This window comes from Mixophyes fleayi, chromosome 1 (genome assembly GCF_038048845.1).
Source record: "Mixophyes fleayi isolate aMixFle1 chromosome 1, aMixFle1.hap1, whole genome shotgun sequence".
Taxonomy (NCBI): Eukaryota; Metazoa; Chordata; class Amphibia; order Anura; family Limnodynastidae; genus Mixophyes; species Mixophyes fleayi.
In genome coordinates this window covers 386,593,208-386,614,824 of record NC_134402.1, presented here as the reverse complement: position 1 = coordinate 386,614,824, position 21,617 = coordinate 386,593,208, and the positions used below count along the sequence as shown (strand labels likewise).

The following is a 21,617-nucleotide window of genomic DNA, read 5'->3' as shown; positions in this document are numbered from 1 at the left end:
CTTGTAGGTTACTAGAAGTAGTTTATATTAAATTTGGGTATCACTGGCATAGAGATGATCGTGAAATCTAAATGAGCTTACTAGTTTTCCAAGAGAAGTGGTGTAGATAGAGAATAGCAAAGGACCTAGGACTGAGGGTTGTGGTACTCCAATTGATAAAGGGAGTGAAGGTAGATCCAGAGAAATTAACAATGAAAGAGCGATTAGGAAGATATCATCATCATCAACATTTATTTATATAGCGCCAGCAAATTCCGTAGCGCTTTACAATTGGGAACAAACATTAATAAGACAATACTGGGTAATACATACAGACAGAGAGGTAAGAGAACCCTGCTCGAAAGCTTACAATCTATAGGACAATGGGAGTTAGAAACAGAAGGGCATATGCTACATCATATTGCACAATGGATCAGCCAGACTGCAAAGGTAAAAGTACTGAGTGGGCTGTGTGTGTTGCAATGTTGGTCAGAAGGTTGTTGTCTTGCGTTAGCAGTGTAGAGGATGGCAATATGGTAATCTAGGGAAATTAGGATGATGGTTGAGGAATATCATAACCTTGTCTGAAGAGGTGGGTTTTCAGTGAACGCTTGAAGGTTTGAAGACTTGAGGAAAGTCTTACTGTGCGAGGGAGGGAATTCCACAAAGTAGGTGCAGCACGGAAAAAATCCTGTAACCGAGAATGGGAGGATGTGATGAGAGTGGAGGAGAGACGTAGATCTTGTGCAGAACGGAGGTGTCGAGTAGGGAGATATTTCGAGACATGTGAGGAAATGTATGTCTGTGCAATTTTGTTGATGGCCTTGTATGTTCGTAGAAGAATTTTATATTGGATTCGTTGAAATACAGGCAGCCAATATAGAGACTGACAGAGTGGCTCAGCAAAGGAATAACGGTTTGTAAGGAAAATCAGTCTAGCTGCTGCGTGCAAAATAGATTGTAGGGGTTCAAGTCTGCCTTTGGGAAGACCAGTAAGGAGGGAATTGCAATAGTCGATGCGGGAGATGATGAGTGCATGAATTAATGTTTTTGCGGTGTCTTGTGTCAGATATGTGCGTATTCTGGAAATGTTCTTTAGGTGTATGTAACATGATTGAGATATAGAGCTGATGTGGGGAATAAACGACAGTTGTGAATCAAGGATTACAAGTAGGAAACGAGCTTGCGGGGTGGGATTTATGGTCATGTTATCGACAGAAATAGAAATGTCAGGCAGGAAGCTTCTGTTCTTGGGTGGGAATATTATTAATTCAGTTTTTGAAAGAATGAGTTTGAGTTGGCGAGAAGACATCCAAGATGAAGTGGCAGAAAGACAGTCAGTAACGCGAGACAACACAGATGGTGAAAGATCAGCAGAGGATAGATAAATTTGTGTATCATCCGCATAGAGATGATACTGAAATCCAAAGGAGCTTATTAGTTTTCCAAGAGAACTGGTGTAGATAGAGAATAGCAGAGGACCTAGGACTGAGCCTTGTGGAACTCCAACTGATAAAGGAAGCGGAGCAGAGGTGGATCCAGAGAAATGAACACTGAAAGAGCGATTAGATAGGTAGGATGAGAACCAGGATAGGACAGTGCCTTCAAGACCTAGGGATTGCAGTGTTTGTATGAGGAGAGAGTGGTCAACAGTGTCAAATGCAGCAGAGAGATCCAGGAGAATTAGAAGAGAGTATTGGTTATTATTTTTTGCTGTGATCAAATCATTGACAACCTTAGTCAACGCAGTCTCTGTGGAGTGTTAGAGTGAAAGAATGAGAACAAGACTTTAGCAGGAAATATTTTATTAATAAACTGTACAGTAGTGTAAACCGAATGCACTAGACCAAACCCAGTCCTCAGGGACCCCTAACAGTGCAGGTTTTCCAGGTCACAGGTGAAATAATTAATGCCACCTGTGGCTCTTTCAAAATGTGTCAGTCAGTAATGAATACACCTGTGCTCCAGCAGAGAGATAGGAAAACATGTAGTATTAGGGGTTCCTGAGGACTGGGTTTGGGAAACTACACTTAACCAAAGCATCAAGGGGTATATACATAAAATTAGAATATGTTCCCACATTAAAAGTAAAATATAGTATAATATTAAGGCATATAAGATATATTTATTAACAATGTAAAAACTTCATGCAAATGGATTGCCAACAGTAAAAGAAAATATGTTAAACTAGTGCAATGAGCATATACAGATAGACATGGTTATAAATTCTCAGAGAAAGTGAAGGAACCAAATTAGTCCTTGTGTGGTGAAAGTTCAAGATCCTCCATAGGACAAGGTCTTATAGCTAAATTAACCAGCCAGTTTATTAACCGGTACTGATGGTTAACTTTATAATGACTCTATGGGTCTGCTTTCATATGCAACCAAATTTAATAATCTAAAACTACCATGGGATATTAGGGGAATAGTGGTTGATGCTTTTGTAAGCGAAAGATAATCATAAGCACTTTACACTGAGATATTCCCTGGCACACAATGTCCTTCTCACAGAGAATGACTAGTCTCATCAAATTCTGATGCTTCTCTGATAACAAAACAAACAGAGAAAGAAAAATAAAGACATTTTTTTTACTAGCAAACATTTATTTTTAAAAATATTATGTAGTCTACATTATCTGACAACTTAAACGATCGATACAGATAGTATTTAGGATTAAAAGATAAAATCACTGTGTTTAAGGAAATGTGAGAGCAGTGTTTCCAACATATTTTTAAGAAGACATATAGTCAATTACTACAAACAAACAATGGGAGAGCTCAAGTAGCTATAAATAACAAAACATTTCTTTGATGCCATCAACTAGTGGAGCACACTGCAGGGTTAAGTTCACAGTGAATCGGTCAGGCAGCCTTCATATGTTTTCCTTATGGCTAGAGCATGCAAACTATATGCTTTTCAGCGAGTTATTTAGGTTTTCAGTTTTGAGATATTGCAAAAGATTGAGACTTAATATTGCATTAGTGATTGCGCTGGAGAGACTGCAGGTGGAGCTGTTCCTAAATGTGTTATTGTGTTGTCACGCTGTATTATAGTAATGTACTCTTTTGTACATGGAATATTATAGTTTCTTCTCATGTTGAAGTTACATGCAAAATGTGTTCTGTCTGTAAGCGGATATAACTGCATAGGTTAATATAAAGTTATTATTCCACAAAGAACATCCCAGTGTGTGCCTATGGACAGTGTATAAAAGAAGTGAAATCTTCAACAGGTTATGGGCCCAGACACAAGCATAAGTAGGGGAGGGCTGCCAAACTTCAGCCTGGGGGGCAAGACTCGACTCAGCATTCTATTTTAATGGGAAAAAAATGCAGCTGGCCCAGCCCAAGGTAGCGCACTATGGGACCAGCCCGGGGAAAGATGCCCCCCTGCCCCCCAGCCCAGCCTGCCCCTGAGCATAAGGAACCCATATACCAGAAGCCCAGACATACAAACAACAGGAATCCAGTTACTAAGACCTAGGCACAAGAAACATCTATATGTAATATAGCTTCATGTGTTCTTAAGATTACTGAAATACAAAATAATGGAACCTTTCATAACGGAGCATGAGACATCACACAAGATTTATATGACTTGAATTACCCGTTTTTATTACCTATTTATTTATTAAGTCCATCTGTGGGTATAATAAACCAAGTTTATAAAGTTACCTATTGGGTTTGGCAGTCACCGCAGTACACGGATAACAGCCAGCAGATTACCACTGGAAACAATGAACAAAGTGTAAGGTAATGTATGCTTCATCTGATATTCAGAGTCATAAGATTGAAGCTGACCCTCAGTAGAGTACAGTACCAGGACCATAACAGAGCTAATGGTGTATCAGTGCTATCAGAGGAGAGGCAGACAGGAACCGCTTTCAGCAAGAGCAGGGTCAGTAGCCAGCAACAGAAAATCCACTGGGCAACGGAACCGCCCAGACTCCAGGGCAATATGTAAATTTAACACACATGCACTGATGGTAGTTTGTAAAACTGGAAAACCAGATCAATGTTCATTAGTGAGCAAGCCATGGTTAGAACGAGTAGCCAGGTCAGTATGTAGACAGCAGTTATACAGTGGTCAAACTGAAGCCGGTTCAGGTACACAGAAAAGTAGGAACAGGTCGGCACCATTGCACTGGCTGGGTCTTATAGCCACATATATGCGCTCCAGCACCTGCATGACATCACTGCTCACAAAGACACAAACTTTCTTAGCTTTAGAGGTAAGTCTGAGCTTATGAGTTCAGGAATAAGTTACAGCCGACATTGTTTGTGACAGTTACTAAGTAACAAGGGGAGGTTGGATGTGCCATAGGTCAACGTGAAACCACAGCTTAGACCACACACACACAAACATCTATTGAATGGATTCCTCTGCTTGTGCCTGCCGATTTTCCAGCAGGTGAATGATATATGGGACATACAGGTGCTATTAAGGCAGCATTTTTTATATGGTATTAGATATGTGCTTGTATAATGGAATATTAACTGCACAAAAAGGCTCATTTAAGAACTGCAAAAAATTTGGACCAACACAGCTTCTTTATTTGCAGAATTATGTCCATTTCTCCACCAAACACATTTCAACGTGCATACCTACTTTCTGTGCCAGCCTTGTAGACCCATCTGCATATGATGGAAACAGTAAAAATTTCACTTTAAAGTATAAATTAACATAACTTTACACCGACCATCTTCACAAATATCAAGAAGGTCAAACCTCCATCACCCCAGAGGTAGTGGATAAAGCAAGACCTTTTCTGCAGATCGAGTGTGTGACCCTGACCCCTTCCATTCTTTTATCTCCTCTTAACAACTTGCCAGAAAACAAAATCTTGTTTCTACATGTGGGTGCAAAAGTCCACACATGTGCCCAATCTGCACTCAGCAAGGGACTTGCCCAATCCGCCAGACTCCCCTTTCACAGAGTGCAAACTTTTCTTATGCATTCTGCCTTTTGTTCTTTGTAATAGAGGTTATCTTTCTATGTTTAAAGCTTGTGTTTGAAAATCCACAGTTTAAGCACCAACCTGCATATACAAACTGGCTTTTTATTAATATATTACCCTTTCACTGTATTATCTTTAAAAACAGGTGCCACACTTTATACAGACAACCATACAGAGCCAACAATAAACACAATTACATATACTTGTCTGTTCCGAATTCAGCAGAAGTCTTGTACATCTTTTCAAATGCAGAACACTGATGTACAAGCGATCAAGAAATACCCACAGAGACTTGAAGAAATATATGAATGTTTTGTTAAGTAGCCGAGTGCAGGTAATTGATTTTGTGCAATTTTAAATAGATGCAGATGAAGGAGATGTTGGATATTAGAGTATTGTCAGAGAGTGAGGATTGCAAACCGCTGTTTCAATCACTCCCACTTACATTACTGTTCATATTGAGTACTAGCAATTCAGGCATTAGTGGAAAAAGTGAAGATATAGCAGAGATTTGAATTTTCATTCACAACCAATACAATAAAATCATACTTGCCTACTCTCCCGGAATTTCCGGGAGGCTCATTAATTTCGGGGAGTCCACTGGACTCCCGGAAGAGTAGGCATCCTCTTGGTAGCAATTTTGCACCACTTTGGCTTTTCCTACCTGGGGCGGAGCTACAGTGACGCTATGGCATCACCAAGGCCCCTCCCACATGACTTCTCCTCCAGGATCTCCAGAAGTTTAAAAAGTAGGCAAGTATAAATAAAATTGATAGCTTAACTTAAACTAGATGTCCATTCAGTTGTTTTTTTTTTAACAATTCATATTCACCAGCTGATACTAAGATTATTTGCCAATTTGTCTGCTGTGCTGTGATAGTTACAGTTTTGAAGTTTTCCAGAGTGCAAAAACTCTTGCAAAAAAAACAAAAACACAAAACAAAACCCTAATAGTAGTAGTTTTCTAATAGTGAATAGAAAATAGAGGGGGAGGTCTGAGCACAGGCTGCTATCTTTTAGAGTGCAATGCGCACATGCCAGCCAAAATGTCCAGCTCACAAGTAGATATGTTAAAAGCAATTTTAATATTTATTTTTCCATCAGATGCAGCAGAAGAGTTTTACAGATGAAGGTTTTATGGTATTTGGGAATAAATAAGAGGTACAAGCAAAGATTTTGATTTTTTTTTAAACAAAAGATTTTTTCACAATATATATTTACTGAATATGTACACACACAAGAGTCTAAGGTGAATAAATTTGATACAATGAGCATGGACAGAAACGAGACTGTTAAATGATCAACTAAATGATGATGTCAAGATTTATGTCCACTGCAATTACTAGCTTATTGCCAACAAAGCTAAGATGCGGGGGAGATTTGAATCAGGTCCTCTCTGAAACATTTGGACCCTGGTGCAAGAAAACAAAAAAAAAACCTAGCAAAATAAAAAAGGATATATAAATAAATGGTCCAACCAAATTCTCAACGCAAGTGATCTGTGTATTCAAGTGCTTTGTGGTATGCATTTACAGCGCAAATTAATGAAGAAAATTCATACTTCATAAAATTTGCGGATCAATGACTAATTTAGTAGTGATATAGTCGCTCCTGAACAAGCAGGTGGTTGAGTGGGTATGCCTGTGTGTGCCTTGTTAGGCACATGAATGTGCGCTCTCTTGTGCTGCCAAGCTAGAAGATTCTTATTAGGGTGTAAGTATGTGTGTGTGTGCTCGCATGCATATGTGTGTCAACTATCTGTGCAAAGAGTGGGGTTTCAGCTGGGAAAAAATAATCAGCTGACCAGCGGCTTGAAAATTATGATAACGGAGTCCCAGGGAGGGGTCTGTGAAGGGGTCAGACACAGCCCCAGGAAGGGGGTCTGTGAAGGGGACAGACACAGCCACATGGAGGGGGGTCTGTGAAGGGGACAGACACAGCCACAGGGAGGGGGGTCTGTGAAGGGGACAGACACAGCCCTAGGGAGGGGGTCTGTGAAGGGGACAGACACAGCCCCAGGGAGGGGGTCTGTGAAGGGGACAGACACAGCCCCAGGGAGGGGTCCGTGAAGGGGACAGACACAGCCCCAGGGAGAGGTCCGTGAAGGGGACAGACACAGCCCCAGGGAGAGGTCCGTGAAGGGGACAGACACAGCCCCAGGGAGAGGTCAGTGAAGGGCACAGACACAGCCCCAGGGAGAGGTCCGTGAAGGGGACAGACACAGCCCCAGGGAGAGGTCCGTGAAGGGGACAGACACAGCCCCAGGGAGAGGTCCGTGAAGGGGACAGACACAGCCCCAGGGAGAGGTCCGTGAAGGGCACAGACACAGCCCCAGGGAGAGGTCCGTGAAGGGGACAGACACAGCCCCAGGGAGAGGTCCGTGAAGGGGACAGACACAGCCCCAGGGAGAGGTCCGTGAAGGGGACAGACACAGCCCCAGGGAGAGGTCCGTGAAGGGGACAGACACAGCCCCAGGGAGAGGTCCGTGAAGGGGACAGACACAGCCCCAGGGAGAGGTCCGTGAAGGGGACAGAGACAGCCCCAGGGAGAGGTCCGTGAAGGGGACAGATACAGCCCCAGGGAGAGGTCTGTGAAGGGGACAGATGCAGTCAGTCAGAGAGGTCTGAAGAGAGAATAGACAACAACGGAGAAAGGAGGAAATAAGGGAAAATGAGAGTAAGGAAGAGGAAACGGCCATTGAGCGAAAGAATGAAGGAATGAATGAGAGACAGATGAAACAAAGAGAAAGGGAAAGAAGTATAGTAAGGAGGAAATCTATAACTGTCGGGTTAGTCAAAATAAGAGCTACTGACAAAAAAGTCAAAAGACAACAGAGATAAAGAAGGTAAATCAAGACGATTAGAAACTTATACAAGGCAAAAAAAGAAAACCATAAAATTCAAGTGTAATAATTTGACCAGAGATGGCTCAGCGAGATTACAAGCTGCAGAACCACTTAAAGATTTTGCAGCCCCCTCCCTAAGATTGGCTACATGTAGTCATTTATCCTGGGGCTCTGGCAGTGTGGTAATACAGACCCAGCAAATCAATTTAGTCACCCAAATTTCAAATGGCAGCAGACTAGGTAGTGTTGTGAGTAGGAGTACAACAAGAGGAGCGTAGCTGTTTTCCCTGAAGCTCTGGCTAGGGAGGCACCTTTGTAACATCTTTACTCTATGGTAGAGAAGCTTTAACTTAAGTAGTAGTTGGGAGCTCATTGACTTATGATGAACACACTTTAACTCCTGATATAGTATATATAAAACACTATGGAAATAAAGTGAGGATAATGAATCCTACTGTATATAATACAAATTGCCAGATGTGTCAGGATATGGGTAAAAAGTAACAATTTAATAATGGCTAACTGACAATGACAATCTTGCACAATACTTATACAAAAATAAATGATCTAGCATAAAATTTCAGAATCATATAAAAAAAAAACCTTTGAGGTAAATGGGGAAAAGAGTTCAGACAATCTTTGTCTAATAGTCAATCTAGCCAGCCAATGATAAACTAAAAATCCAACAATGTATATATCCAAATAAGCAGGAATTCAATGTGATGGATGTAAATAGATGCTCTCTATACATCAAGACAGTAGGAGCGCCGTAGATCCACGTGGCACAGTGCCGTAACTAGACATTTTAGTGCCCTGGGCGAGAAAGTATGCAAAATATATACCAAAAGGTATTCTAATATTTCATGCACCGCCCTAGTTACGGCTCTGGATCTCCTGTTACTATAATGAAGTCATGAGAAAACCCTTCAGCTATTACAGAACTGTACAAATGTGTTACATTGTAGCGGAAATATAGTGACACCTGTATCCCGATTTCTTTCTCTCCTCGGACATGATGGGACCACTGAGGATTAGGGATGGGTGTTGGGGCTTCTGTACTGGATGAGCACTTAGTACATACAAGATCTATATGCACAAAGCTTAAACCATACATTGTTCTGTAGTGATAGGACCCTGGGCTATCACTATAGATCTCTGCTGATGTAAAGTGTGATGGTTTATTCCACCCCTTCCCCACATCTAAAGCCACTGTCTGTTCTAAGTCTTGATAGACAACTTGTCTTGTTTAACATAAAAGGACATTTTACATAGTTCCTCAGCACTATATACATCCTAGGACAGGTGATACGGGTGCAATAAATTATAGTTATGAGGAGATATTGGAGGAAGATAAATAGGAGGTAGATGAGGAGAGTTCTGGTAAATGCACAAATGTCAAATCATGACGTAATCTAATCCTGCTATGTAACCAAGAAGACAAGAAAATGGGGTTCATTCCAGGCAGACAATTTGGATTATTTTAAAGAGAAGGTGGTCATGAGACTAGCCTAAATAAAGATGTCAAAGATCGATATACCATTTGTAACAACTTCAACAGCTTTAAAATCAGCCCATAGTTTGGAGTTCAAGCGAGTGTGCAGTTGAATGCACTGTTCGGCACTTGGAACTCAATTTTGCGTTCCAAATGCCGAACTTCCTGTCAGTGGAACACAAAGACTGAAGAAAATATCTCTCTCTCTCTCCTATAGAGACAGGTAGCGGGCAGCTGCTGCACCCCCTTGGGCTTGCGCCCTGGGTGACGGCACCGCCCGCACCACCCTAGTTACGGCTCTGAAGTGGCACATCTGATATAAGGTCCTTCTCCCATATTGTCTCAGATGAGGATTTAGATTACAGTCATTGATATATTACTGTACTTGCGGTTTCCAGTATTCGGCCGGGTACCCAGCACATACACATACATACATACATACACATTTACACAATTTTTCAAAATTTCCCTTGAGATCTGTTCACCTGCTGAAAAAAATCGCAACTCTGTAAACTCTTTGGAGATCTGCCTACACTGCTGGTTCTGAGTGCATACACACTTCAGAACTTGTCAGACATCATTCTATCGTTTATAGAGAATTTAAGTCCGGTTATCAAATGAAATGTCACGATGTGCTCTGGTATGGTAAAATGCATTTGTGGGAGTATACACACCAATACAATATTGGACCTAACAGCCGTTTATCGTGTGATTGGCACGATACTGGGGTGATAAATTGGTAGTGTGTACCCAGCTTTAGTCTCAGTTAGGCTGCAGCTGAGGGGCCGTATCAACATAACCATAAGGATCACACTCCCTGAAATCTGCAGATGTTACAAAGTGCCTCAAAGAGAGTCTTCAAAGTACTGAATTAATAGTGTTCTTCATACCAATAGATGACAAACTGGGTGTGCTTGTAGATTATCTCCAGGATAGATATGTACTTAAAGTGAGAGCAAATTGTGAAGACTGCATGCAGGTAAGAACCAAAAGTGAACTATACATACATCGCTGCTTCTAAAAGTTTTGGCCAGGTGAATAGTCATTATTAATTTCCTCTCCAGAGACTAATCTAACCCAACTGAACTTAAGAGATGTTATTCCGACATGAAAGGGAAAGAACAAGGGTAAAACTACAAAATTAGATCTCTTATGTAGATATCTGTTTGGTACAAATGTATTCAAGAATACGTTGCTAGATACATTATTATAACAAGATTGTATTGAATAGTTTTATGCTATTAGTATAAATATATTAAGAGCAATTGTACTAGAGAATATATTACTGAAGACACTGATATATTAGATTAACTATCCTGGAGCGCATGTTGCTAGATGTATTAATATACTAAGAGGAACTGTATCACAAGGTATACTACTAACTTAATACTATTCGTGCTAATTGATTTGGAGTCAAATCTCTAAAAGGGATTAGTCAATTCCCAATATTAAATCTGATAATGTAAGAAAATCAAAAAGAAAATACAAGTGTGCCTTGTCAGTGGGCTCTTCTTTCTGCGGAGGTCTCTCCTGTCCTCTTGTGATGGGGACAGCAGTGTGACTTTCACTCAGATGTTGACCTAGAGAAGCAACATCCACCCGCAAGGCTGGTGAGGGACTTGGGTGTTTTAAAATTGCATATAGTAATAGAAATAAAGGGCCAGAGTCATTGCAAAAGCAAAAAAAAAAACGAGTAACTTTGCACCTTAGCAAAACCATGTTGCATTGGAGGGGAGGAAAATTTAAAATGTGGGGACAGATTTATAGTTGGGGTAGGTCCCAGATCAACTTCAAATTTATTTTTAAACATAATGCTGTCAAGTAGTCGTGTTCTACATGAAAAAAAAACAGCCAGCATTTAACTTACGTGCAAAATAATAAACTAATTTGCACCCCTTGCATTGTAACATGGTTTGTCCAGGATTAAATTTACTACATTTTTTGCTTTGCTCTTTTTAATGACTCAGGCCCAATTAGTGTATTTTTTCCATACATAAGGACTATAAAAAACAAATATTTCCACTGTGCTTGGTATGACTACCTAATGATAAATTCGTCCCCCATTTGACAACAGAACAGCCTCAATCAGACCTGTCATGGCCTCAGCAAAATGTAGAACATGTGGCACAGGAGGATTGGCTAATGTTGACTCAATGGATCACTTCTCCAAATAGTTTGTTCCGTTGCACCCACATATGCTATATTGGCTTCAGATCTAGTGCCTGGGGTGGCCATTGCATTAAGCTGAATTCACTAAAATATTCCTGAAATCAAATGTTTCCTAGTCTTGTGTCATTGAGCATTATCTTGCTGAAAAAGCCCATTCATCGAACCCAATACGTGTCACAGAAACACACCCTACACACTTAAACCACAACTGTCAATCTGCACTGACACCCAGCAGTATGTATCCATGGATCCCTGCCATAACCTCATCCTCTCATCAGTGTAAAACGGCATGAATCAAAACAACCAAGACCAGGAAATATTTGTCCAATTCTCCAGGGTCCTTGTTTATGTTCCTTAGCTCAATGCAATTTGTTTTTCACTGACAATAATCAAACTCTAGGCACAAAGATTCTCAGTCCAATAGCCACAACAAATGATCAAGCTGAAAGGCAGCTTGTAGCAAAAAAGTAGGTCACACCAAAACCTGTAGACGGGAATGGATGGACCCTTACCTTCCTATAACTTGCACCGAGCGTATCATAAAAGTCACAAGATGATCTCCTGCGAGCGGTGTCCCGGGTCACCTCTCTCTCCCGATGTCCACTCCGTACGCAAGCACAACAGGTCCGATCAAGGAAATCCCCCGCTAGAGGCGGGGGATGCATTTTATAAGGTTCTGTGTTTCTGTGAATAAAGTGTATACGTTTTTACACTATGGAGCTATTTTTCTTCTTGGTCCAACTATGGTCGCTTGGAGCATCATATTAGAAGATTTGTACAGGAGGAGCGACATTTTATTTACATGCTTGTCTTTTTATGCCCTCTGGTGAGTGCGTACCCCTGAGGGGTTCAGAGTGTACTCTTCAGCACGTGGTGTCTATGTTTTCTTACCAGTGCACGGGCAGCTAAGGGTTACTTTCTACCATTCGATTGGATCTGCAGTTTGCACTATGTTTTGTTTTGTGTTTTTCTTTTTCATATGGACTCATGGCAAAGTATGAAGTTATTGGGAACTTTCCAGAAGACTTATCCCTATTTCGTTTGTGTGCAGGACATTTAACAATTGTTATTTGATTACTATTGCCTGTCTTTTATACATGTTCATATTTACTTGCCCTTGATGGTCCATGCCATTTAGTTATTAGTGGGTTATTTGATTATCCCATCTTTTGATTGGCGCCTGTCAGCAAATTTGGTGTTTGTTTAATAATCAAACTCTGTTTGGGTTAGCTGCTCTAACTCAAGGTACTATTGGTATATTCTGACATACTTATTTCCACGTCATTAAAAGAATCACAGTTCAACAAGCCAGGCAATGCTTTTCCAATCCTCCAGTGTTCCCACCTCAACTTCACCTTCTTTCTCGCCAACAGGATCCTGGTTTTGTTGGGTTTTCAGCTGCTGTGCCAAAGCCAAGATAAGGTACAAATAGTTCTATATTTTACTGGTAGTTCACCAACTGTATCCCTTCTCTTACTTTTCAGCAAGCTATATTAGACCCCTTTCCACAGTTGTTGGATCTTAATTGTGATATAGTCCATTCTTGATACACCTGTGACTACGTCATGCATGAAAACCCCCATGCTGACATATCTGCTTACTACCATCCAAGTTCATTTAAATATTTTATGTTACCAGATCTATGAACTTATATCTGCCTGCTTCATTGTCTGCACATATGATATCACCACAGATTGAACAGTTTATTACATTCCATTATTATCTAACAAATGGACCACACTGTGCATTTCAATATGCTTGTCTATAACTTTAAGTTATATAATAATTGGATGGATAGAAAACCTGTTGGTCTTACTTTTTGAGTTATGGTCTCCCATGGCCCATGTAGAAGTCGAGGTTTAAAGCAGTCGTGAACTCTGTGCCATATTTCTTCTAGTGTCAGAGGTCTTCCATCTACCGGTATCAAACAAGAAAACAGTCATTTTGCCATTACCCTATCTATGGAAATAATCATCATATATTGTTGGTGTATTTATAACACTGCTCTACACTATTGATAAATGGAACACATATGTCACAAGCCTACCTTGCTTACAGTTCTAAATGAAGTTTACAGAACGTACACTATACAGAAAGCAATGATGGCGATGATGCTATTTCCTTTTCGTGTGTGTGTGTGTGTGTGTGTGTGTGTGTGTGTGTGTGTGTGTGTGGTAAGGTTCAGTCCATTTTTTTTAATTAGATTTCCATATTGCTGCAGTTATCTGTAGAGTGTGTAGGGAGTCACAATTGTTTCAGGAGATGGTTCCGAGAGATGAAAAACACTGATCTGATGGTAAATTACGAAGGTGTGTACGTATGAATCTGCATGCTCATTGGACGTTCAGTCGTTGGTAAAATCACTTCAGAAATCGCATGTAAAGTAATTTTCTATAGTTTGTACCCAGATTACGGTAAGTGTTTCACACAAACAAGCAATTCAGGTGTGAATTTATTTCCCAATACTTTTCTTTACTCACATTAAATCACAATGAATTATTAAAGAAAGCACGTTGTCAAATGTAGATATTTAAGGCTATGGAAAAAGAAGGAAAGGTTCCTAAAAGCATACTGAACATTTGAACAGTGCAATGTCAAAGGCCATGTTTATAACATAAAAAATATATTAATATATTTGCAACACATAATCCCTTTGTAGACATTGATTAAAAAAAGCAAGAAATCAAACTAACATTGTCTACATAGAACTGAAGCAAGCTGGACATAGGAATTTCATTTTATATAGAGGTGCATAGGACACTATAATCTTCTAAGGAGGTTCACATCACAACTCTCTGCTGCTGGTGGATCCTGCTCCTTCCACTAACAAATCTCAGTCTAAGGGTCGAGGTTTCGTCAACAAAGAAGTAACTAGACTGCAATACAAGCTAATGTACTGATAAAATTATAAACTTGTCATTTTAAAAATGGTTACAGTTAAAGGGTATAGAGAGCAAACATACAGCTGGTTAGAAAAAACCCAAAACAAAAATGTAATATTTGTGTTTCTTTGCAACTTTTGCAAACTCCATTATAAAAACTAGTTTTGCATGATGGACATGTTGATTTCTTGCTACAGGGTATTTCCTGTACTCATGACATGATGCTCAGGGTGGTCAACCTGAAAACGGGTTACCTCCAGAAGTAACAAGAAAACAAAACTTGTTGCCTCAGATGTAGGTAACCAGCTTTATTAAGAAGGACTTGCACTTTAAGTCCTCAATGTCACACAAAGTCAGATTAATTTGCAGAGTTTTATTCTAATGCAATCTTTAGTGAGCTAAGCCATTAGAGAATTGTGGGTGAATACATTTGTTAACTAATGCTGACATAACGGCACTGCTCATATTGCAACAAACTAAACCAGACTAATCGTCAAAATATCTGAGTTACTTTAAACTAAAATGCATGTTTTAAAGTTTTGATTAAAAAAGACAATACACACATTCCTTGATATTATTACATGCGTACGTGCATATTAATGTATGTATACAAACTTTATATTTGCTTTGATGGGAATTCACATTTCCTAAACCTTAGCAGTACATATTTTATCAAATGATTGCTCCGATTTAAACCCAATTAGACATGCACCTGCAATAACATGAAGCTGGAAAGAGGTAGCTGGAACTATTCTATTTCACTGAATCTAACTTGCTACATGTTTTGCCCTCCAGATGTCTATAATTAAATATATGTGTAAACATTAATGTTCTGATTCTTCCACTGGGAGTCTCACTTGCCACACTGGCAAGGTGTACGCTGGGAAGAACCAACCTTGTGTTCTGCTATAGGAAGGATCATTTATGAGCAACAAACTTACATGAGGAAGCAATTGCTGAAGCGTACAGTAAGTGGAGCTGTTGGCACATTACAGAAAGACACAGGCGCTCATTCCCTGCATCTACACTATCCAGGCGGAGATACAAGCAGTCATGTTTCAACACCTCCGACTCCCAGATGCTGACAAGCTAAACAAGTTGTTTTGTCTCTTGGAGCTTTTCTGTGGTGATTAACTGCTTACAGTGAATACTAATTATTGAAGCACTCCCAGGTTCAAAGACTTTGTACCATAGAGCTTTTAATTCATTTCTTAAATATTTCTTTGTTTTAAGAAATGTGTAGCATATTGCTCGATGTGAGTATTTTCTGTGTATATAAAACTGGTCAGTTTATTTTTTTGGTTTCTCTTGGTCAAATGTGTGCATTTATGGTGATTATTTTTACACATTGATATATTAAAAGAAGTGGTTACACTTAAAACAAGACACCAAAGATAAGTATCCATTGCATGTGCATGTATGTGATTTTATACAGAATATAGACTTGTTCTAATATGAAATAAAGCCTACAAGAATTGGAACAGTCCTGAGAGTGTCTCCTATTTATATTACCTTACATATCCATGGTCTGGGAGTTCCTAAGAGAAATCTACAAACGTGAGTGCCTTTCTTGTGAGGAGATATTATATACACACTATAATAAATATATATATATATATATATATATATATATATATATATATATATATATATATATATATAGTAATGGGAGTGTATGAGAGTAAGTGCATGGAGTTTGATGGCTTTACAATGCAGGCAATATGAGAGGTGGCAGTATAGCATGCCACCCATTTATATATTACACATTTATGAACATTATGCTACACTGTTCTCTGGCAGTTGGATAGTTATGCAGGATTCCCGTGAAAAACATCAAACCCTTTTAAGTAAACTACGTCCAATGTTATTATGACATACACATCTCTGGCTATAAGCAAACAAAAATAAGTTCTAACCAATCAGGAGATAGTTAACAGATGGAAGGTGACACTGTATGACATGTATCTGGGGGGGGGGGGGGGGGGGTGGGTTGAGAAACACACTATATGCAACAGACTCCAATCCAACTGGCCTTCAAAGAAACAATACCAGCTCTAATTAAAGTTCTCTCCCACAACCTAAAAAAAAAACAATGTACACTGAACCAACTCCTCTCCTCCACCCCACCACTTCTTTTTACACATATTGACTCAGAACATCTACTATACCCTGAGGAAAGGTGTGTTGCCCCACAAGAACACCACACGCACATATTTGCAAGCAATCTCCCCTGAGCTCTGCCACCTGCCAGCTTGTCTGCATCTGTGAAATATAGCCGTATATTTAGTGAGCACTTGTGTCACCACTCATTTGTAAAGTGCCGTGTGATAAAATGCTTAATAGATAGGAGGATCACTATATACAGGTATCTTGTTTTGCTCATAACCGAAAAATTATATATATATATATATATATATATATATATATATATATATATATATATATATATATATATATATATATATATATATATATATACACACACATACATATATATATATACATATACATATATATATATATATACATATATATATATACATATACATATACACACACACACACATATTGTTTATACATATACACACACAGGTGCATACACACATACATAATATGACACATTTTCTAATATTCACACACAAGGCAGCCCATGGTTTTATAATTATTGAAAACAAGGTGGTCTAGGATTCATACAATAATACTTTGATGTCAAACCATGTCTCACTGTATGCATTAGAGAGAAACCAATTCATCACTGAACATTTATTCTGATGAGCAGCCTGGACCATGAACCTTTTTGCGTCTCTAAGCTCTCACCTAAATGATGATCAATTGTTGTGTCTTCCCGCTATTCCATGCAGCAGAGAGTTAAGACTTTACAAATAACAGTAAGCACATCAGTATAATGCCACCAGAGAATGTGAATAGTGACAGTGACCTGCATTTTATTAACAAACACTGGGGAAACAATTATTGTGGTAAAGGTCATGGTTCCATGAAAAATGATAATGCCTAAGACTTGCAATACTTATAACAAAGAAAATAACAGACGTTTTTAGTGACAGTAGTGTCACGAATGCCCAGTCTGTCCCAGATACACCAATCTGAACAGCTAGCTGTGACTGGCGTCACCTTGGTCACTTAGCAATGAATACACCTTTTCTTTTTACCTGATGTGTGAGGGAACACAATTAAGAAATATGGGACATTTCAGTCTTAATAGACCCCCTCATGAAAATGCACACATTATTGTCTAAGGCAGATTTTAAACCTTTCTCCACATAGCTATCACCCCCCACCTTTGGCCTTTAGCTGTCAATAAGAACAGATTGATCTCCCAAATGTCATAGGGCTTTCGAAGTGAGCTAGGGATGTCCTGAGCTCTGGAATGTTCACAGGATGTGATTTTTCACCTCTGCTCGGTAGGCTTGGTTGGTCAGGTCCACATCATCTGCATACCAAAAATACTTTTCAGAACTGCTTATCTATCTCTGGATAATTTAAAAAGATTAATGGCACTTGCATAGGTTCAAACTCATGTCATTTAGCAAAGCACATGTTGAGATTACATTACAAGGTTAAATAAAATATTCACATTGTCATACATGAATTCAACAGAAAATAACAATCAATCATTAGATATACTACATAATCGTCACAAGTACAATTATCAATAATAAAAAGGAATGGATCTACCGTATCAAACTCCTCCCTCCAGCTACAGAGTACTGACCACTACCACAATGATTTCTACTATCAGAATTTTTATTTGAGAACCTGGACAAGTTATATGATGTAATGTGGATGTACAACAAATATTTGCATTACCCAGCAAATGACAATGATAGTGATGAATAACTAGCAGCTCAAATACTGACCTCCCAATAACAACATTCCCCATTTGGTCTTCCTCCTGTTTTTTTTAGTCCTACAGATTTATAGTGCATTTAACAGCTGAGTTCATGATTTTGATAACCAGGCAATATCATCTCACCAGCTTCAAAATAAGCTTAACCAAGAGGTGCAGAAATGTTGAAGATCATGATTATCAGATTGCCGTAAGTTCTTATAGGAACCAATTTATTTGGAGTCACAGACTAATGGCACACTGAAACAGAGAACCAGCTAAAAATAGAGGGTGAGCACCGCTGGTTTGATATACAATTTGGGCTACATGATCACTTCATGGTGCTACACCGATCCCATAATGTGGACTGATGCTTCACTATGAAGATGATTTTAGACCATCTTGAGGAGCCACTCAAAAAAATTATTTTTCCTGCTGACTCCAGACTGAAATAACCCCCAATGGCTTCAGAAAGATGGACGTCTCAAACATGTCTCCACAAGAGAAACCGTTCAGTGAAACCAGCACTTGATAGGGCAGGTTACCTGGATAATCAAACTATAAACGTGAGGATCATCATCCTGACAAAGTGTTATAACGCTGCAAAATCTATCAAGTTTTTTCCCCTTATATTTATTAAATTTCTTTGATCTGGTTTTGAATTACATTTCTTATTAGACCACAAACATGTTTTTTCCACAGACAATATTTCTGTACACTTTGAACAATATGTACTATTTTTTGTTGTGGCTGAATTTTAAAAATAAAAATACTCAAAAACAAACAAGAAAAAGAAAAAGAAACAGAGACAGAAAGACAGAATTATATTATAGAATAAAACTCCAGTAAACGCCTAAGGATAGTAACACAATAGAAAAGAACTATAGATGTTTTACCTAGGAAGCTTGCCCTAAAGTAGAGTACAGGCGCCTGGTAGCTGATGGAGTATAAGACGTGGTATTCATAGTGAATAACTTCTGATTCCTGAGGTCCCTGCTGTATAACAGAGTCATCCTCCTGGTCTTCGGGGAAATCCTACAAACACAATATAATAAGAATGGAAAACACCTGTGATTACACATACTCAAATATACTTTCCTGCCATTCCATCAGCAGATCATATCTACTAATTCACTTGCTAATTGCATACGATGTGCATATGATATTCCTAGCATCTCAGTATGTAAGGACTAAACATTCAAACAGCTTTACAAGAAAGCACAGACAAGAGAACGGAATTGCTCGCTTAAATGCTGCATTGTATCCCTGAATAAAATTTCCTATATCTGTGCTCACTGGCACGGAGTCTCTGTGAAATAACAGGGAACTGTTATAAAGATCTTGCATGCTTTTAAAATAGGGGACATTGAAGGATTCATAATATACCAAAAGGACCAGCCCTACGACAAAGCTCACCAAATTCATAGATGTAACTTTATGTAAGTACATAAAATAAGTTGCTACAAATCCCCCCTCAGAAAAGTAAATTATAAAATTAACCTGGAACCAGAGCCTAGCAATCATTTTGGAGACAAGCGAGACAATATACTGACCCAGATTTAGGACAATCAAGTGAAAATGTTAAAATCTAATCTCGTATAACAAATAACCCATAAGGAATTTACTTTATTATTACCTAACCTAAGTCAACATGCTATTTGTTATGAGATTAGATTTACTAAATCTTAGGGCTTGGATGATTGTCAATTATGTCATGATACAGAAAAACGCAGGTTTGACAGGTGTACTTCTTTACAACATGACTGTATATATTAAATGCACAAGAGCTCTGAACACAGCTAAATAAAGACTCCGATTCAAAGATTTCCCCAAAAAATTGAAATAAAATTAGCACAAAATCACATGCAACAATAATACCATTTTAGCAACATATGATAGAATTACAATTTTGCTTTGTACTAAGGGAGTAATAAACATAAGAAAAGTATTTATTCATTTATTCTTCTGTGCAGGTAAGAACAAAATTCCACAGGATGTATCTGCTACTTCTTTTCCTGCTCCCGGTCATATTCTTGTCCCTTATAAGTCCTAACCATGCAATGACATATTACGCTACCCCCATTTATATCGTACACATACCACACACAATTTCCAGCATTTCTTTAAAATTGTTTTTAAATGTCATGTGATCAGTTTTATTTACTTTAAATTACATTCATCAGTATAGGTTTAACACTGCTTTTTAATAATGGCACTTACACTCTTTTACCAGTTTTAGGAGCTCTTTTAACATTTTTAACTTAATTTAATAAATGTTTGCACCCGAAGACACCGGTTACAGATTCCAGTGATTTTGGCAGCGGTTTCACAAGGTTGTCATCTGTTACACTAACCTATGATCCCAGACTGGCCTGAGTATTATTCAGTGAGCTCCTGCATCTCCCGTGTCTGTTCATTGTTTTACACTGCTATATTACAAGCAACTCACAGTGGAGTATATATTTATATATTGTAGGTTGTCTTCATTGCTTCTACTATATATCTGGAATCATTAAATCAGTAGTACCAGCAAAGATCATGATTGTGGACTGGCATCCACACATGTTTTGCCTCTAGGCTGTACCCCCATGGTATTGTAAGATGATTATGAAGTCTATATAATGCTAGCCTAACACGCCGCAGTTGCTGTAGCATTGTCAAACAATTTCCTGAATATCAAGGCGAGTGTGGTTCATCAGAATCAATGTGGCCATGATTGGACATGCTGGTAAATGTGGCCATGAGATGATAGGAGAAGGCCGTTATCGGCCTGTCTGTGGTCATTTTCTAGTGACAACAACAGGCCCACTGACATCAGAAAAAATCTGGCAGCATAGATCTAGCACCAGACAGCTGGACCTGATCCGATCCAGTTGGCCATGTGCATGTGTGGCTAAATTGGACTTTGATCCTCAGGCCGAGCACAAGATAGTACGGTGTGTGTGGCTGGCTCAAGACTGACAAGAAAGCTCTCGGAGGAGATAAGTGGATAAGGGGGAGAGAAATTTAATGGAGAGAACATCAAGCAGACTTACTAGCACCTCAACATAAATATATAGGTTAGTGTTGCTTTAAAATAGAACATTTTTATTTTCAACTTAAAAAATTTCAATGCAAATGCTATGTAAGCAACCATTTACCCATCACCTAAACACAGTGGAGGCAGCCAGTTTCATATTAGCTAAATTAAATATGTTCATTCCTGTGTGTTGTAAATCATGTAGATTTGGCCATATGAGGGCCTACACTTCACTGCTGTGTAAAGCCAAAATCCTAAAAGTTGGTGATATATACATTTGCTCAGGAATTAAAAACCATTATCAATTATATCTTATATTCACTGACACCCTACAGCAGTGTCGGACAGCGGCATGAAGGGCCGACCGGGGGACTGCAATGCTAGGGGCCCACCAGAGGTGGTGTGGCCAATCATAGAGGCGAGGCC

The 21,617-nt window shown here is 39.0% G+C and overlaps 2 protein-coding genes across 3 annotated transcripts in view; one reads left to right on the top strand and one right to left on the bottom strand.

The window, feature by feature from the left end:
• Positions 1–21,617, top strand: part of LOC142097997 (uncharacterized) — a 1,069,021-nt gene that overhangs the window by 439,591 nt on the left and 607,813 nt on the right. The window lies entirely within an intron of this gene.
• ATG10 (autophagy related 10) overlaps positions 1–21,617 on the bottom strand; it is a 105,598-nt gene that overhangs the window by 14,436 nt on the left and 69,545 nt on the right. For both annotated transcript variants that reach the window (XM_075180365.1, XM_075180375.1), the window contains exons 4-5: positions 19,069–19,207; positions 13,260–13,357 (exon numbers count right to left, since the gene is read on the bottom strand). In XM_075180365.1, the coding sequence (XP_075036466.1) occupies positions 13,260–13,357; positions 19,069–19,207 (237 nt within the window). The remainder of the gene's footprint in view (positions 1–13,259; positions 13,358–19,068; positions 19,208–21,617) is intronic.